Source organism: Falco cherrug, chromosome 8, assembly GCF_023634085.1.
Source record: "Falco cherrug isolate bFalChe1 chromosome 8, bFalChe1.pri, whole genome shotgun sequence".
NCBI lineage: Eukaryota > Metazoa > Chordata > Aves > Falconiformes > Falconidae > Falco > Falco cherrug.
This window is the reverse complement of record NC_073704.1, coordinates 31202314-31223114: the sequence shown is the minus strand read 5'-3', so window position 1 is coordinate 31223114 and position 20801 is coordinate 31202314. Positions and strand designations below refer to the sequence as shown.

The following is a 20801-nucleotide window of genomic DNA, read 5'->3' as shown; positions in this document are numbered from 1 at the left end:
ATTCTTTATCAAAACCAGCCTGCTAATGGGCTCTGTGGCATCAGCACTATTTACACCGACAGGAATGCACCTCACCTAACAGGAGCCTGTAGCAAGAGCACCACTCAGGCAGGAGAGAAACCAGTTAGCTGCAGAGCTAACATACCAAAATTCTGCAGTGCCAGCCCACGCAGGATTTAAAGCTTCATTATCAGAGGGTCCAGACCTCTCTTCTGCCTCAGTCAACAACCAGAAAATCCTTCCTGCAAGGGTTTTTGCCTTGAAACGGATTCTTTCTGTTCAGCATGTTTTTAATAATTTTTGATAGCTTAAGCTTCATTTACAAACACGCACATTTTGTTCAGGCTCTTTGATACAGCCTCCTAATGAAAACTTAACAAGATGTGCTTGCAAGCAACAGGAAAACCTCTTGGTGGGAGCCAATCTGAGGCCATCACAGGACACTGAATCCATCTGTGCTTCTGTGCTCGGCACATCTGGACCCATTAATTCAGCTGGTGAGTATTTTAGCCCCCTCTGTGCATCCTTCATATAGAACTATGCCACCCAGGTCTGCTCAGCCCCAAGACACGGTCTGGCCACCTCAGGTGCAGCAGCCACGGGCTGAGGCCGCATGGTCAGTCAAAACTGCAGTGGTTTGTGACAGCGGTGCAGCTTAGCCAGGACACAGCATCATCTTGCCAAAACTTTCTGCGCAAAGGCTGAGATATGGTGCAACCAGCTTGTCCCAGCTTACTTCAAAAAATGAGAGAATGAAAAGGAAACATTACTGATTTCTTAAGAACAACTTTCTGATGACAGCCTGCGTCCCATGAGCGATCTAGCAGGGCTGGAGGAGCATACTGGCCTTCCTGGCTGTTGGCATTAATAGCCAAAAAACCGTCTGCAGCCACGCTGCACACAGTGCAACCCACTCTGGCAAGGACTCTCAGCCAAGTGCTTTTTTGTCACTGTATATTCCTCAATACATAACCCGGACAGAAGAAACTGGGCGGTTTTTATTGTGAAAAGACAGAGAAGGAGCATACCAGGATACAGAATGCTTCATATTTTGAACAAAGCCTGTGGGTGAAATTAATGCAGGTTTGCTTTAGCTCTCAGCATTTTATGCACTGCTGATGAAACACACAGGGATGGGCAGGACTGGTTTAGTCAGAACTGAAAAAACCTGATGCCTATCTGATTACTTATTGCAGAAGTAATCCCTACCTGATTTCTTTCTTACTTCTTCCTGAGATCAATCAGACAGGGATGATGTCTGCATTCCTGCTTGACTTGGAAGCCAAAGAACTGGCTTTGGTTTACATCAGAACAATACCCAGGTACCATCTCCCAACAGCTTAGAACAACACACAATCTTTTAAGGGCTCAAACACCACCCCAAAGTCTTCTGTGATTTTATCAGGTACAACACAGATTAAGCACCCTCATTCACTTCTTCCAGCCCTGAAAGAAAAAAACTACAAAAAATTTAAGTGAAGAGCCAAGGAGGCTGATGTTTCTTAATTGCACATCCTCTTGTCCAAATAGAGCCACTTATACTCAATACAAAAATACCTCATTAAAACCAGCCTCAGCACGGTTTATTTCTGGGTGTTCTCTGGGTAACCCCTGTGGGTCAGGCTTCACCAGAAAATAACCTTTTCCAGCTGACAAAAATAATTTCCAGTGAAGTGAAAGGTTTCACTGCTGAACAGAGAACCGGAAATCAGCTCCCAGCAAAGTATTTATTAAAAATACCCATTCTGCAAACCCTGTTGAGTCGCACAAATTGAGGCTATTTGGCAAGTTAATAACATTGGTAACTGCCACCCTTATGAACCATTAAAAGGGAGCATTTTCTCCCTATTAAGTCTTGTTGCTGCTGAAAGTATTTTTTAAGAATTTTTATTACCTTTGTTTTTACAAAAGTAGGAACTGAATGAATTTTCTCAGTGCTGAGCTCTCCCACTAAAAATGACTGCTCTAAAAAATGTGTCCCTCCCACCATTCCGACCTGTGACTGGTCTATTACATATAATTCCTGTTTCTGACACAGTTGATTCATTTGGAGGCTCTTTGGAGGCAGCAATCATGATCAAAAAATGATACAAATGTGTTTTCATGTGTTGATCTTCCATTCTTATGAGCCACAAGTGGACAGCTCCTGTTTCTGTACAAGAATTAGTAGGGGATGTTTTAAGCCTTTCCTATTTAGAGAAAATCACAACTCAATAAGAAGGGTAAAAAAAACTCAAACCAAACAAAACCAAACCTCAAACCAAACAAAAACCCCCAAACCCCTCACTGTGTATTTCAAACTCCAGTGTTACTATTTTTTGAAACACAGCATTCCTGTGGTTGAAAGGCACTTTTCCCTTGCTCAAAACAGGGTCAGCTAGAGCAGGTTGCCCAGCACTGTGTCCAGCTGGAGTTTGAGTACCTTCAAGGATGAAGACTCCACACCCTCTCCAGTCAACCTGTCCCAGTGTTCAACTGCCCCCACAGTAAAAAAACGCACAAACCCAACAACACAAAAAACAAAAAACAAACAAAACCCCAACAAAACCAAAAAACCCACCGCCGCTTCCTCTTACGTTTAAGCAAAATTTCCTGCATTTCCATTAGTTCTTGCCCTGTGCCTGGACACTGCAGAACAGTCTTGCTCTGTATTCTTTACCTGCCACATTAGGCACTTCCACATACTACTAAGAGCCCCTCAAGCCTCCTCTTACCCAGGCGTCCCAGGTCTCTCAGCCTCTCCTCATACGTCAGGTGCTCTAGACCCTTAACCAGCATCACAGCCCTTCACTAGATTCTCTCCAGTATGTCAGTGGAACCCAGAACTGGACACAGCAACCCGACTGTGTCTCACCTACACCATGAGTAGAGGGGAAGGATCAGCTCCCTTCCCCTGCTGGTGATGCTCTGCCTAATGCAATCAAGGATGCCCATCTATGAAGCCTCTGCCTCCAGCTCAGCATTGTTTCTACAAGAGCAGAAAAGACTCAGCTTAAGTTTGAGGGAGCATCATCCAAGAATAGCTAAAACTTGACAGTCAAATCACCAAATTATGGCATCAAGAAAACATACTAAACCCCAGGGACGAACAAGGCAGAGGAGGGAACCATGGGAGTTTTAGTTAGAGAATGTGATGGTCATTAATTTGATACAGGTCTTTGCATTGGCTTGACAAGAAATTCCATGTAGGACTCCAAGGGCTTCTTCGGACAGAAGTTTGGGTTAAAAACACAGTACACTCATGAAGAACTATCTGCATCTCCCTATCCAATTGAAAAAATGTTCACCTAGCTTCAATCACTTTTTTGCCCTGAATTCAGTAATTACAGCAGTAATGCAGTAAAAACATCTCCAACTAAGAAGATGTGTTATCTACTGGAATTTTGTTGCCTTTTGTGAGTCTGACAACTGATCACAACCAACTGCTTCTTTTTTGCATATAGGTGCTATAGTAGGAGGAGGTTAAAATTTAACAGAAAATCAAAGTCAAATCTCAATTATCTGGGATAACGGAGTGGAGAGAGCACATAAAAGTAAACATGCCGATAAAACACATTTGGATAAGCTGTATGAACAAACCATGAGGATGTAAGAGAAAGAAGAAAGAAAAGTCAGTACATTGATCCCAGAAGAGGCACTGATGCAAACTGGTCATTCCAGGATGCTAAGCATTTAATGCTGAGTCCTGAAACAAGCTCTGGACATAGAGCACAGCCAGCGTACCATGCAGCTAGTGTACTCCTGGCCATAGCTGGTTAAGCACTGCAGTCTAACCGGGCAAGGCTGCATCTATTCTCATCCATTATGCTCCCTTAACAATTCGGTCCACAGCTGCTCAAATCCCGATCATCCACAAACCAGGCTATGTGTGTACACCGAACTATACTCAGACTAGTTGTCTCCGCTCCTCGTTCCTGGACAAAGCCAAGCAGTTGCAAAATGAAACCTGGAGTATTTGTTGGCATCCAGTACCTCCAGAGACTGGTCTGTGGAGATAATAGACACAAATCCTGTAAACCACCCATCCAAAATGCTTCTCAGATGCTGATGCAATAATTCTACTGCTTTCAAATGTTCCTCAAACCCCTCACGGCAGTCCCCAGGCCACTACACACCCCTGTGGCATCATGCTTCACTTCAGCAGACTCTGTCACTGTCCTCTTATTTTAGGCATATTGAAGCTGGAGGTAAGGGAATGGGATGGCACATCTTACGACCACAAGAGCCCCACAGTGGCCCAGAGAAGAGCCACACCAGGTGCTGTGCAGCACAGACACCAGCAGCTTGCTCCAAGTGCTAGCCCTGAGAAATGCCTAGAGTGCCAGCCCACATCATAAGCCTGCATGGCGTGGTGGCCACAGAGGGTACAGACCTACCCAGTGGACACCCAGATGAAGGTCCAAGGCAGTTATTGGCATAAGAAGCATCAGCTTTCCTGCAGCTGGCACTTTTTCCCCAAGTCAGTACTGGGGACCTGCCCCGACTGCTGCCTCCCACCCCAAATCAGTCACTCCAGTGCACAGAGATGCCACGGGGGAGGAACAGGAATGTGAAGTTAAGAACGTCACCCTCTGTGGGTGTCAGGTCCACATAAGTGGATTTTTTCCCCAGTAATTTCAAGTATTTTGATTCTGATTCTCAGTCCTTAAAATACTCCACAAGCACCAGGAATAACCTTTATGCTTCACCCACACTCAGAGTGATGGAGTAATGAGTTTCCCATCTTTTCCATGTGGATGTAGCAGTCTTCTCTTCCGGAGCTAAATCACTGTGAAGCACTGTTCAGTACCATGAAAGCACCACTCAGCTCCGTCCAGAGTTATCAGCATAGCAGCAGATTGATGGTTCTCCTATACATATTAAGTAATTTGGACTGGAAGTTGCCACAGAAAAGACAGATCTCATTTCAATTTACATCTAAGATATATCTGTGGCCTTTGCCTAAAGGTTTGTCACTCTAGCTGAAATCTTTATAAAGGTCAGAATATTCAACTTTCTGCTTTAAATTCTAATGACAGATGAGAGATACATTTCTTAGCATAAATATTTATATATAAACATACTTTATATATGCATGTATACACACACCCCCAATCTTAAAATATCTGAGCATATGTGTGAGTGTAACAAATACTGTCATGGAGTCACAAGCGAATGGAGTAACATACTGTGAGTCTGCACTGACCTAAGATGTGGATCTGAATAGAAAAAGAAAATTATTTGAGATAATGGGACCTGGCAATTTTAGCAATGTTCCTTCTGCACTAAAATAAGCAAGTTAAAACTAACTGGCGATGTAAGCTCCAAGAGGTCTTACTATTGAGAAAATGGTAAACAAAAGTTAATCTACCAAATTTAGCAGGAGGCACATTATCACTACAGAAAAGCTGAAAAATATAAAGATTTATACCTTTCTATTGCATTAAGGATTATTTCACAGAAATCAGATATTTAAAATACTCATTGGATGCTTTACCCTGCACACAACAAAGGGCAGGTTCACTGCACTCCTGTGTGCCTGCTTTCTGCTTTGCACACAGACACTTCCACACTTAGAGGACAAATTGACAAATCAGAAACTGCATGACCCACATAATGACAACAAGCCAGCAACATCGACTGTTTTAGGAGTCACAGGAAGGTCAGAAGTGGTTCCAGTTAGCACCTCTCTGTCCTGTATATAGGTGGTCTCATGCAGCACTGTATCCAAAACCGTGCAAGAAGAAGGTGTCTGATGGGCAGCCTCAAGAGTCCCAACAGTCTTATAACATCCAAGCCTTGCTTTTACAGCCCATAAAAGACAGGGTCAGGTTGATCTGAGAGCAACAGGGTAGAAGGCAACCAACAAACAACAGTATCATCATGAGCCCATCAGGCAAGTTGCCTTGTGCTTTCAATACTGAGAGCTACATACTCATTGCATGTAGTGTCTTTGCTTTAAACATGGCCAAGAGTTTTAGTGCCTTAAAAAGATGCAACTAAAAAACAAAAGGGGAATAAATCTCTCCAACAGAAAGTTACTCACTGGGTAGAGAACCCAAGAGACAGTGAACTCCTAAATCTTACCATTTCATATGCAACCATTTTATTTTAAAGTTATGGCTTGCTCTTAACCAGTTGAGGTCCAAGAATCAGAAATTCCTGGCACATGGGCAATTTTTAGTCAATAGGTGGTGGAAACTGGAGCTGAGGAGGGATTAAGTCCCCTTCCCCTCTCTTTTACAACCTTCCAGATATCTCCCTTCTGAATTGCACCCCTCCCGTCTCCCACATCTAGCAGGGATTCGTGGGAGCCCAAAAGCATTCATGTTTAATTCTCTAACAGAAAATCAAAATAAGGGGCTGCCTGATTAAACATTAAGGACCTGAGATTTTTATCCCTTTCTGGAAAATACCTTTAGTTTAACGGGAACAAGCCAGTAACCGCTTATCTGAAGGTTATCCATTAACTGCAGGGCTGGCCATTGATAGGGAAGATTTTTTTTCTTGTATCTTTGGGGGAAGAGTCATGGTGCTATAAAAGCAAGTTAATACTATCTACTAAGTGCCAGGATTATCTTCTCCTTTTGACAGACCCCTCAAAAGTTAAGAACCTGTACCAAGTCTGCCTGTCTCTGGGACAACACAGAGAACAGGAAAGGTCACTTCCATTCACCTAATCTATAAAGGGTCTGATTAAAAAATTCCCTAGAAATGTTCTCAGGCACTTCGAAAATATAAGTGTGTGCACGATGCACACAAAACAACCTGGGAGGAGGAAGCTATGCCCATATTCCCAGTGGAGATTTAAATGTAGATTTATTACAGACAACATTTATTCCATCAAAATTTGTTCTCAGCCTCTGGAGAATGATTCCTCCTACATCACTACATCGATTTCACTAGTGAAGTGCTGCACTAATGAGTCAGGCTCTCCATGTCCATTGTGTTGCTATAAAGGATCACATTTTGTTATATGGACCATAAAAAGCAGCAGAGGAAAATAAATCTGTTTTGTTTTTGTACCCCTGCCCGCTTTGGTGTCTGCATTAATGCCGTAACTCTTTAAATAAACACTGTATACTGTTTTGTTTCTGTTTATAAAGATACAAAAGATGGTGACAATGATGGTCCCGTGCAGTTATATTCAGAATCTTCTCTTTACCCTTAAAAGTCTGGGGACAGCAAGAGAATTAATTCAGGATTTCAAAAACTGTAGCATTTATAAAACCCATCCACGTAGAGAGGTATTTACTCACATGGTGCATAGAACATGACAAGGGTATGCTTCTTCTTCTTCAAGGACTCCCTGAAGTCTTCTCCAGCAAGGTGGATAACACTAGTCTGTTTTTCTTCCCATGCAGGCTCAGGTGGAGGTGGTGCTTCAGGACTAGAAAAGAAAGGAAATGAGATTGGTTTGAAAATGTTTCTGGAAGCAGGCAAAGGGGCATCATGTCCTGGTCGTAACTACCATGCGGGAACTGGGGTCGAACAGTCCTTCAGGGTGCCTGTGCAGCAGAACGAGCTTGGTATTTCTAACACCAGATAACAACAAAAAAAGCAGCACGTTAATTTCTGGAACTCAATGAAAATATAATTTAAGTGATTGTACTCAGGCATATGAGTAGGAATGCAGAATAAAGATTTCCTACATTGCATACAACATCTGGGTGGAAGAAACATTGCTCTTGTATCACTGTGTCATCCACAGACGTGAACTGAGAACAGCATGCAGATGGAATCAAAAGGCAACTGATACAGAACAGCATCTTCCATTCAGACATCTTTTTTGTACTCTTATCACTATCATGCAAACTTCTATAAAGAATTTCATGACCTTCTCTTGAATTCAGATATTAAAGTCAGGATGCAATAATCAGCATCGTTCCACTTGGAAGACTGGGGGTGACTGAACTGGAATATTTTACCTTGATAAAGAGAATGTCAGGTTTCAATTATGACTGCACATACTGACTAGATCAGAGCAATCCCGCACATCTACAGCGCCTCTAACAAAACTTCTGCTATTCACCAGCTCACAGACCTCTCTCAGACTCATTAAATTCATTCCTGCTGTATCTTAAATAGTGATTACTTATATAAAATCATCAGAATGGTGCCACAGTATAAAGACCTTCATATGTCGCCTTGGTAATAAATTAGCTTTTCAGACTTTCCTGTCACTTTGAATGACACCATTTAAGTTGTACTGGGTACATAAAAACCAAGTGAGGAAAAACTCAATTGTTAAAGTCCTACTCAAGGTCACTTGGTGGACATCCATCGTATTTCCATCGATACTGATTTGCCAGTTGTTAGTGAAAGAATTAGGGCAGCTGGTCTGAATTTTCACACAAACACAGCTGGTGTGAGCTATCATCGATTACAGTTACAGTCAGGGGTGTGACTTCATCTCACACAGGCCTTCCCACACTGACCTGAAATAAGCTACCCAAATACTGGTAACAACCTAGTGCAGGAGCACAGACTAGTCACCACGGAGGGACCGGAGCCAAAACCCGCAAGGCTGCAACAAGACCACTTACTGAGACAGAAGTACAGCTTGTGTCAACCTAACTGCAGCCTGCACCCCAGATGCAGCCCTATTTCCACCAGCTTCAGTGCAGCTCTGACAAGTGTATCCCTGGTCAGCAAATAAGGATCTTACTCCCTTGCATCTCTAGTTGGGAGAACATCCAGCAGTCAAGAGCAGGAGACAAGTTGCCTGGGTTTCCCCTGTGTTGCTGACTACCTGAGGCTGCAGACAAAAGCATTCCAGAAGCACAGCAGGATCCAGAAGGGATTAACACCCCTTCCCTCCTCCTCATTGCTTACTCACCTGCCAATATGTACAGGCAGCGTCAACGTGACTGTTTAACTCAATACAAATTAAGCAGCACTCAAAATACTCCAGTAAACTGGTGGAAACTAGGACAGTGACTTAACGTCCAGTATTAACACAGCAGCCTGGAACCTGGGTATGCAGGGAGGCCGACAGAGTACTGTGTCTAAACGTAAAATATAGATAGAACTTCCCAACATGCTGCCAGACCACGTCCATTACCTGATGTGAAGCACTCGGGGATATAGTTTAAAAAGAAAAGGAAAAAAACCCACAACCAAGAAACCCCCCCACACCACCTCCACCAAGTAAGGGGAAAAATTAAGATTACATTCCTGACGCCAACTGTACTTAATGGCTAAATGGTTTTAAAAGTTCACAAAACACTGGCAGTTTTTTTCCCATCGAATAATGCAGGAAATACATTAGGCTTACAGTACCTAAAGGAAATGCATATTTTATCCCAGAATACTTAAATAGAGAATCGTACCAGCAATTTAACACTTTGAAATTAAATTATTTCCATCATACATCAAACTTAATTCTGCATATTTTAGCACACCACCCAAGAAAAGGTGGTTAGTGCAGACAAAGGTGCTGCTTTTGTTGGTCTCACTGGCTTTCCTTCAGCCCCACGTAGCTGGTATTCTAGGCAGTGGCTCTGAAATGCTGGAAAGAGAAGTATGACTGCGGAAATTCAGTTACTAACAGTGAAATCTGCTGCTTAGTATAAAGAAGGAACAATGACTGTTCTGTTTATTTTTCAGAGCCATTGCTATTCCTTCTCCAGTGAGAGGCTTAGCGTATATTTGAAAAATATTTATTTTGGGAAAGAAATACCAGGACAACTATGAAAACCCCTGCAGCAAATAAAGGATTTGGTGTATTAGAGATCATAATTAACATACATGTTCGTACAGCTTTGAATACTGGAATTCAGTTTGGTTTTGTTAGCGAGGGATTTAGGCAGTCGATGAAGCTAGGTTTAAGATTTACTTCCTCACCAAAGCAGTCTTCAGGAGCCAGTAACCTGAATACTATCTCAGACCCTCAAAACTTACTTTAGCAGCCAGTCGATGATCTTCTTCTTTGTTCTGAGGTGTGGCAGAGTGTATTTCTCCTCTCCATCCTTAAAATACTTCACAGTAGGAAACCCTGAGATGTGGTATCTTTCTGCCAGCGCCTTGTTGACAGTAGCATCAACTGCTGCAAGGACACCTGGACTCTAAAACAGATAGCACTAACTGTAAATCCCAGCAACATACACATACCCCCTAGGCAGGACATGAACTTGGGGGGCAATCACTCACGATCTAAGTGCCTTCACTTTCCCAGGTACTCAGCACAGGTACACAGGGCTGATGCAAAACCAGAAGAGACATCTTATGGACTAAATGTAACCAGTGTTACCTGTTCTCCTCCCATTTCTGCCAGGATACCCTATGTATAAGTTACTTTATAATGCTTAAGAGCTGTTCCCAGAAATGGCATTTCCTCCCAGAAATCCCAATTTCTCCCAGAAGAAATGAGCACTGTCAAAGACAAGTTTACTTCAAGGCAAATTCACCTTTCCCTAACTTGTGGGCATCTTTACATGGACCACCTTTAGAGTCGTCTATTAGAGGAGAACAGACATTTGTAGAGCATGATTCATCTGATCTTTGTTTTTCTCATCTCCTCCTCCTTCTCCCACAGCTACAAAGGAACTCTAGATGTCTCCACTGAAGATGCTTAAGGTACGGGGGAGACTAATCCTACTTCCCCTCTTCCATGACATACACAGCATGAGACTGAATCAATAACACTAATACTTACATTACTGGATCTCTCTTCTCCAGCCACGCTGATGCAGCACTTACAATGAAGCTAATGGAGTGATGCAACCATAAAACCAAGGAATGTGAAAGAGGGATCAACCCTCTTTGGTTTTTTCCAAATCTAATTCATAAATAAAAGCCTATGTTTCTTCACATTTGATGCCTTTAAGTAAGGAGGAAAAAAAAAACCATTTTGGATTTGATCATATTATGTATAAGGCCTACAGCAGAATACATAAACATTTTTCGATTTTGTTTTCGTTCAAGACAGAATGTTCTCCTCAGACTTTGGCAGAGCTCATGCATTAGCGATGAGACTCTACTTTGGAAGCGCATTTTGAAAGGGTCCTGTGGGAGGATGAGAACAGCTGAATTTGTTGTAGGGAGAAAAGTCACTTTTATTACTCCAGTTATTTATTACTGATTATTTGAAGGATATAATAAAGGAAATTAGCTTACATCACTGGCTACATGGAGAAACTCTGCAGCCTTCTCATATTCTGGCTTCATTTTCTTACAATGCCCACACCCTGCCAAAAAAAAAAAAATCCAATTAAGTTGCACATGCCACGGTTATTCATTGACCCATCTAGCCATTATCAAAGTCCAAAAGCATGTGGCAGAAATTACTAGAATTTAGTAAGCATTTCACTTAATTTATTTGTAAAGCCTTAGTATGATTTAGGATCTTTTCCAAAGTGGTCACTATGGTTTAAACAAAGAATTTCATCTACTAAAAAATAATAATACAACTCCTGAATTCACACTCACACTTCTTTCCTCCCAGAAAGTACTATAAACACATTACTTGTCAAACCCCTTGCTTCTAACATGCTCTCGGGTGAGGCACAACCTCACCCATTTCAGTTTCCACATCTTTATCTACTCTAAAAAAAAAAAAACAACACCACGAGCTGTCACGTGATTTCCTGACTTTAAGCGAAGGCTTATACTAGCACAGCTTAATTGAGTAATGTAATTTGAATTAAACTGCACTGATAATAAGCCCCGCTTTACAGCGGTGCAGCATGTCCCTCTAGCAAGGATTTGCACTGATTTAATCACTTCAGTGTAATTACACCACCACATATGTTCTCAACATAAGCAGGGCCTGTAAAACCGAGATAATGGTGCTTTCTCGCTTGTGCGAAGTTCTCCAGAGATCTGCCATTACTTCACTGCTAAGTGCTGACATTACAATAAAGTAAAATGAATGCATAAGCAAGAAAAGCAGATTTAAAATAAATTATTTGGGTGTAAATTAAACTGCTTTCAGCTGGTGCAATTGCTTCCAGGCAAGCTGAACTTTCAGAACCAGGTGAGGTTTCTGCGGCGATGTGAAGTTACATCCCAGCGCCTACAGCACGATGCTGGGCCTCCGGGACAGCCCCTTCCTCACGCCTGTGACGCCCCTGCTATTGCCCCCAAGGGACCAGCACAGCCACAGCCACCGCAGGCTCAGCGCAGAGGGATGGGGTGGCCAGGACTGACACCTGGCAGGGCGAGGGCTGGCTCCTGCATGCAGGCTGGGGATGCAGAGAGCTGCAATAAGGCATGCGGTGCGATCCAGGCGCATTACAATCGCCTGGCCTGGTGCAATGTAATCTCAACGCAATCCCTTGCCGCACTTTTTCCTCTTGTTCGTAGCAGCAGCCAGCTTTTCTTTCTTCAGCTGTTATTGTTGGAACAGGCACTTGAAAACCCAGACTTTGCTGAGCTTTTGAAAGCCGTATCAGAAAATATGGCTAGAAATCTGTTTCAATGCAGCTTCAGCAAAAGCCATTTTTAAGGTGTATGGCTAACAGGGCTGGGGCTATTTTTACACCCCTGTCTAAAATAAAACAAACCAAGGGCTCTCAGTCTCAGCACTGCTTTGATTCCCTCTAATGGGACAACCGCTGAAGCCAGCAGATGCAAACGCAAGGCTGAACTCAACCACCCATGTTTTATATAGCACAAGTCAAAGAGCGTTTGCAGCCAAGAAGCAATAGGACACCCAGGTGTAACTTCACCACAGCAAACGGGGACTTTGGCAGAGCTCCAGCCACCACAGCACACCACGAAATGCTTTCAGGGCATGTTTATAGAACAGGATGGATACATTTGAGTAAAGACTGCAAATCCCACCTGAGAATTACAGCAAATACCCGAACGGTTGATCCCAGACCAAACTCCAGTTCAAACACCAGCTAAGGTTCAGAGCGCTTAGTCAACCGATAGTGAGAACAGCATTAAAAAGCCCCACGTCCTTCTTTTGAGCAAAATCCAATGTTTTAATGTGATAGCAGCAGCAGGAGAAGGGGATCTCACCTGGAAGGGGAAGTTTTGCTTTGGTTTTACATGGTAGAGGGAGCACATGCCACCAAGCTGGGAACCTGATGTGATGGCTTCAGAGGAAGAAGCAGCTGGAAAAGGCTGAGGAAGAGTTACTGTCTCAGCACTGCCTGACTTGGTTAAGAGCATGAAAGAACCTGGCAAAATGATTTATTTGCCACCTACAGAAAATTTGCATGCATATGGCTTTGTGGAAAGGGCTGACAACTCCCTTTGACACCTGCCCAGGCTGATTTATTTCTCCTTCTAGGAGCAGGGAACTTTACTCATTTTGTGCTCTTCCTACTTCTAAACAAAGGGCATCTCAAGTCCTAGCTCAGATACCTGGGAACTTCTCTGAATTAGCTAGCTTAAATTTGTACCAAAAAATACTTTGGGGTAACTTCAACTTGGCGAGCTTTACTCCCGCCAGCATGTCCTCCAGCCAGAGCAAGCTTCATACTGTGCTTTAGATATGGTATCCACACAATATATTCCACAATTACTAATATTAGATCTGATCAACCAAAAAGCAACAAACAACCTGTTTTCAGAAACCTATGCAGAGAAACAAACCAAAACCCCAAACAAGCTAGGCATACATTGCCCAGGAACTAAGAAACAACGCAAAGTGTCTGAAATCCATGTAAGTAATACTTTGGAGAAATGTATCCAGACTACGAAATGTCACTGTTCATCACACTGTGCATCACACCGCACTCCTGACTGCCACAAAGCTAACTCACTCATGCTTAAAACCAAGGGAAAGCAGGATCAGGTCTTTAAAGGCACTAAAAGCAAAGTGAAGTCCTCAAATCTTTATCATGCAATGCTTGTTCTGCCCCTGACAGAGGACAGCACAATATGCCAGCCTGGAAAAAAAGCCACCACATTAAACTGAATCTGAAAGAGGAACAACAAATCTTAAGAGCTTCTCCCATGATAAACAATGCTTCTCTGGCCATCCTTATGAAAATTTTGCTACCGTGTGCTACAGCCTGCTTCCACCTACCATGGAAGAAAAGAGGAAATATGAATTAGAAGTCACACCTACACACTCCAAATCAATTAATTTCTCCCATGATTATTTATCCTACCTTTCAACAATCCTGTGATGAATGTCATTAAATTCTCAAAGCCAATGAAAATGTCATTTAAATGAGTTGCAAGGTCACTGCCTCTCCTTAGATTGCTACATTAGGTCGCTCAGCAGCAGCTGTATCCCTCTGTGCTAAGCTCCTCTAGTTTTAGACATTTTCTTTTCGTAAAATGAATGGGGAAATAACAACAACCCTACAGGCCCTTAGCCCAGATGCTCCAATGTGCTGCATAAGGGCTGCTGGGACAGTGGAAGGAAGCCCGCAGGTCTGTCTGTAGTGGGCATCTGTGATAGATGTGCTCTAAGAAGATGCACCGTCATGTATACTGACATTAAAAGACTACGCAAGGGAAGCGACTCGTTCAATCCCAGGTGAGAAGAGAAAGGTCGCAGTCAACACAGGGATGCTCCACAGCCTACTCCAAGCACTGACATTCTCTGAGCCTCTCTGGGTCACAGCTGGTGGAAACACCCAAGGGACTTGTAGGTGTCTACACAGGACTCCCAAAGCCTTGGTCTTTTCTTGCAGACAAGTGGCTCCCCTGGAGGTGCAAGTCAGAGTTACTCTCCATCCAACAAGAGAAACCAGTAGGGGTTCAGTGTCTGGCTCCACTGAACAGTTCTGGACAACTCCTTTTGACCTCTCAACACCTCATGTCACTCCTCTTGCACAAAAGGAGCCCCAGGCTGCAAGGGCCAAGGCTTGAACAGAAAAGAGCACACAGAGTAAGTGTAAAGGAGAAGTGTTACAAGATGAGAAAAAGAAGCCAAAGCTTACAAAAATCAGTGCTAGGACATCTGGTACAAGACAGACCCTTGCTAACCATTTTTAAAACAGATGTCTAAATGAAGCAAAGATTCCGTTTTCCCAGTTTATTTATAATCAATCTCTTCATTTGCACTGCGCAGCCAGCAGATAAACAGCTCCTTCCTTCAGAGCAGTCACTGTCACACAGCGCAGCTCAGCTGCACCCCCAGAACAATGGCAATCAAAGGTCTCCACATCGCTCCAGTGCACACAAGTCACTTCCCTCCAGAATCTCATCACAGGGCAGAGGACAACACTCACTCAGCGCTTCATCCTTTCCAGGGTGCGCCAGTAGGCAAGTGCAGAGGCAAAGGCCAAGTGCGGACAGAGAGATACTAACATGCAAAGGTGAGCAGGGCAAAGGGAAGGTTAACCAAGGTATCAAGCAATTTTTTTCCCAAGTAAGTATCTGTATTTGTTTACAGCCACCTGACTGGCACCATGGCAAAGACTCACAATAAAGAGCACAGTTGCTCCAAATGTTTTTAGATGTGAACTAACACGAACATTTCTACTGTTAAAACCAAGTTTTGCCTGCTTGAAGACAGGCAGAAAATGAGTCAAGCAACTACAGCTAAGCTCCTGCATATGCTGTCCTAGTACTGTCCCCACAATACAAATGTCTGTTTCTCTCTGTCATTCACTTCTTTCAGATTATTATAGCTATATAAATAAACACCATGCTTTTGGTCATGTCCTCTCATTTCAAGACAACACTGTCTGAAGATCTGAAGTGTACGTGACAAGCAAGAGATAAAACCCAACATCCAGGCGGGGAAATTCCAGACAGGGAATTTCTGACATGAAGAGCCCTAGAGATAAATTAAATTGCAAATAAAGATTTTAAAGAATCATTAAATTTCTGCCATCAACAGACTGCTCGAGTACTGTTACCACACACCAGCTATTTATTGTATCGTGACAGCTCTACATCCATCTATAGCTGCGTATCAAAAATACCTCCATTAGCCTGATGAGAAAACAAATTTGAAGCACAAAGCATGTCCTGCTTTCAGTAAGTGGCTCACTGGCAGTTCAGACTACACTCACAGAAGATTTACAGACAACTTAAAGAAAAGAAAAAAAGAAAATTGCAAAAAAATCACATGCACTTTTGTTCTCTAAACATTTAACACCTGGGGATACACATTTGGCTTCTCTATTCCTAATCCCAGAAGCACAGTGACCTCTGAACACAGAAGAACAGCCAACCCTTATGTGTGCCCTGTTGTTAGCTTTGAACATACACCTGTATATATAAAAGCAAGAGTACGTATGCGGGAAGGAGACACAATCCTTGGAGCCAGGGCAAGGATACACACAAGTCCCAACCCTCTTATCACTTACGTGAGAACACAAATATATTCTCTTCTGCCATGGGAGTCTTTAACACGCAAAGATTTCTTATGCGTCATGTAAAAGAGTAGCTCTAAGGTTCAACATGAGGCAGCTTACAGTTCTTTCGCCAGCGTAGGAGAGCATAAACTACAACAGCTGCAGATTCCCTTGAATAATTTAGCCATCTGCATTGCAGGCATCTGATGGGAAATCATCCACAAATTTGGCAGGAAAGGAGGATGACTAAAGCAGCTGTTTCTCCCCATAATCACAGGTACAGACTTGCAACCAACATGGTTGCACATTCACCTAATAGTAACAATGGTCACAGCCATCAGGCCATGCCCAGATCTCCAGGTTTCTGCTTAGAAAAAAATAAAAAAAGAAGAAAAAAAAAAGAATTATCATCTTATGAAGGATCAGGAGCTCAAGAAATTTTATGCATCTTTTTCCCCTGTGGGTACTTACTCCCACCAAACCGTCCATCTCCTCCTCAACAGCAGCACTGCCCACCTAGGTAAAGTTCCAGATGCTTAAAGATGATTCAAGGCTTGATACTTTCTTACAAGATCAGGAGGAACAGCTTCAACACTTTGAACACGACAGTGAACTCAAATTTCCAACAACCAGAAATATATGCACATGTATACAAATTCAGATGCCCCACCACACTACTAGACTTCTAAAGGTAGATTTGATGTGACCAAGTATTACATGCTTGACAGCGATCCCCCAAGCAAAACAGCTTTACACCTTTACAAAAGACAAAGCCTGCGAATGGTCAGCCTGGAAAAGACTCTGAGGAAAAACAAATACAGAATTAGAAGGAAAATACTTCAGCAGTTTGGATTACTGCAGTCATGCTACATTTATGTGGTTGCAGCCTAACGCCTCGGCTGCGTGGGCTGCACAGTTCATCCCAGTGACAGGAGAGCAGTACAGCATCACGTCCCCACCATTATCACCATCTCACTGGCATTACCACAAACTCACAGCGCAGTCAATCTGTGCATGCAATGATCTGTGCAAATCCCGTCCCAGCATGTGCACGCAGAAGAAAGTCCCTGCCTGCTTCCATCAGCTCTTCAGCATCAAGTTGGGGCACAAAATGACTACAAATCGGTCACCCCTTCTCCTATCCATATGACTTGCTGAGGTGGTGGTGACCCCACCCCAGCCACCGTCTCTCTTGGGAGCACCTCCTGCACATGCTGCAGAGCACACAGGGCAGGCACAGATGTTCCCAGGGGAAAGCCTCAGGGCACTGAGAAGAACAGAGTAGCACAGTGTGGGTCGCTACCGAACAAACTCCTGATCAGATCACTGGAGCAAGCCAACACCACTTGAACTACCTGACACCTGCCTGGTACACGGGGATGCACACTGAGCGAGCCAAGCCACATCTCCCTACTTGATCACCTTGGCTGTAGAGGTGAAAGCATTTGAAATCCAATTCTTGATTGTCTTTTCTATGCTGGAGTAACTGTTTACCCCCCAGCATCACTGAAACTGCTCTGCAGCAGAAGATTCATAACAGCTTTAGACAGTTATAGTATGAGTTTTGATTATTTATTTTTAAAAAAAGATATTCTGATCACTGCATTACATAAATTAAACTGAGAAGAGAGCTTAACCAAACATATCCTCCAGGAACACTGTCTGCATCCATGCTGCATTCACAGCTCCAGCAGAAGGGCTACCTTCAACCAGCAACATAACTCGGCAGGGGAAGGCTCAGCACAGAGAAGGAAGGATGCTGAGCAGGTCCTGCAGGCTGCCTCCATGGGATGTAAAAGATGACAGCTCTGATGAACTGCATAACATGTGCTTCTGCCTTCATTTCTGGTCATGCTGCAAGGTATCTTCTTTTGATGTAAGGGCTGCGGGGAAAGGGTGAATATTCTCCAAGGCTAACCTTGGCCACAGGCTGTTACCTCCCAGGGATCCCCAGCAGCTAATCAGGGAGAGAGATTTCTGCTCTATCTTGCCCTCAAGAGTGCCCCTTCTCTGCTTTTAACCTCACAAGGGGCCCTGGCTGAGCCGGGCTCCTGAAATTACCCTTTGAAAAATATATCCCCATCTGCAACAGCACAGACTCCAGCACACGTCCAGGAATGATCTTTAAGCTAATCACCACCTTTATTTAAAATAAATTAACAACAAAACTCACATGGTTCCTTATTTCCATTCCAAATCCGGCTTCAGCCTCCAGCTATTGGAGATTACGCTGCATCTATATACCCTCTTAGTGATAACTATATGATGCAACTGGTAGAATCAGTGTTGAGAGACGATAGTGCCTCCTACCACCCCTCTTCAGTGGGAAAAGTAGTGAAGGAAGGTAGATCAGCTGGCACCCGGAGATATGAATTACACTTCCTACACCAGCTTGGAGGAACATGGCCCTGAGTAGGTGTTGAAAATTAATCTTCCCCTATTGAAATGTGAAGGAGAGAGACAACAGCATGGCTGCCTTAAGGTGAAATTGTTGAGAGTTTATGAAAAATACCACCAGAAGGTTTCCTTCTCTATTAAACCATAATTATTCCACATCCCAAAGAGACCCCTCCCCTTCTCCATTGCCAGATTATCAACAAATTTCACGTTGGGTAGCGAAGAGAAGTTGCACCGCTTTCCCTCACACTCTTACCCTACTACGGAAGACTTTATGCTTTGGATTTAGCAATGAAAATGCCAGAGAACAGAGGTTAGATGACATATCTTTGAATGTCCACTCAGGAAAATAGCATAGCAAGCAAATTATTTCCAAGGATGCAATTTGTATAAAATATTAGCAAAATGAATGCCATGTGAAGAGATCTTCCTAAGAAAGCTACATCCCAAAGCATTTTAAGCTTTTAGGGGTAGAATGTTAAAAGCAATGGTGATATTGGCTATTACTGTGACGATACCTATAAAAGTCAAGTATCAGGAATGGGTACTATGCATACCTTTTGTCCAAAATCAGAGCAAAAGCTGTTACCAGCTGAGATGTATTCACCTACTTAGAAGTGTGCTGGGATGCTCACTAATCACAAACAGTTGGGACCCCAGAAGACAAACCACCATCAGCACAATACCTCAGTATCAAAGCAATGGATTAATTTATTAGTAAATCAGAAAGACAGCATTGCTTGCTGATGTTCAGATGTCCATCTGAAAGGGCACAAGGAGCAGACAGGCAGACAAGCAATCTTTCACCGTAGGTTTCTCTATTTGTTACTTGTCCTTTAAATAAGTTCTCTACCTTCCACAGGATGATAAAAATTGAACTCTCAAAGTGTTTAGGAAGAGGAATTTGATAATGAAAACTCTACTAATAATGATTCAAGTAGCAGAGATACTGTAAGTCACTTTCCAAATGAGAGCTCTGCACGGTATATTAAGTTCATCCAGGCAAGGAAATTATTTCAGAAGAAATAAACTTGGTGCTTAATTCTTAAAGCTAATTTCTACTCTTAACCCATCATTAGAGGCAAAATAAACCTATAAAAACAAGTCATGCTTTACTCCTATCAGAACTTACCACAAGAGCGTTAAGGGCTTATACATACACTGGGGTCACGCTCGCAGGTAGACAGTCACCCAGTCCGCATGCTCAAATGGGGACTTTCACAGCTAAAATTACAGAATTTCTTTAAAAGACGCCTCTGAAAAACTAAATAATCTACAACAGATACGCAGAGAAGGGGAGAACGAGGAGTGTCTCCCTTCAACTGCCACCTCCTGGCTGCCCTTTGGCCCTCCAGCAGCCATAGCTGCTCCTTTGCAACAAGTAAGGACTTGTTAGGAGAAAGAGAAGGCAATAGCAATGTGAGAAATGAGGCAGCACACCCCTAAAGAAACTAATGTTCCCTTCACACCTGCCACACATTCACAGGAAGGTTTTTTTCTGGTTGGAATAGCCTTTGCAAATGTCACCTTTAATAAACTATTTGCTCCCTATTGGAGGTGAGCATACAGCAATGGATTTTGAACAAACCCCCACATTTCACAAACCAAGTATCTACAGTTCAGCTCCTTTCTTTCCTCCTTTACTACTGTCCGGCCTAGTGCTCTTGATACCCACATCAAAGTACACGCTTTGTCCCCCAACAGCGCCACGGCACAGAGCAAGCCAAGATCCAGACCAAAGGCAGAGTAGCCGTGAACCCCCTAAAAGTCTGGGTTTGCCACTCTTTCTGTTACAAAGCCGAACCGGAGCAAGCCAAGGTTCCTCCCTTCAAGTCCCAGCGCAGGCTGTAACCAGGCTGCAAGTCATCAGCTCCAGCTGCGATCAACTTGTCTGAGCCATGTACTTACCCAGTGGCAGATGGGATTTCCTAAACTTGGGGGCCAAAAAACAGACTGCCTGCCACAAGCGAGGGAACACCAAAGTCAGAATCTTACTTCCTCTGAGTTCATCAAGTTTTTGCCATGATCATATGCCTTCCGTACCCCAATCCTTGCAATACCGGAGCATCCTGCAGCCTGGATGTGGGTCACTAGATCAAACTCCCATGTAAGGTGAAATATTATCTCCACAGATTGGAAACAGATGAATATGAGCGACTTGGGTCACGATTGTACATATCAAAGCAAGCCAAGGAACTAAACTTCTACATC

The 20801-nt window shown here is 43.2% G+C and overlaps 1 protein-coding gene across 1 annotated transcript in view; it reads right to left on the bottom strand.

Moving 5' to 3' along the window:
- The window catches only part of PDIA5 (protein disulfide isomerase family A member 5), a 102089-nt gene that overhangs the window by 22814 nt on the left and 58474 nt on the right, over positions 1-20801 (bottom strand). Inside the window, exons 12-14 of the mRNA XM_055718481.1 lie at positions 11098-11168; positions 9883-10046; positions 7239-7369 (exon numbers count right to left, since the gene is read on the bottom strand). Of these exons, the coding sequence (XP_055574456.1) occupies positions 7239-7369; positions 9883-10046; positions 11098-11168 (366 nt within the window). The remainder of the gene's footprint in view (positions 1-7238; positions 7370-9882; positions 10047-11097; positions 11169-20801) is intronic.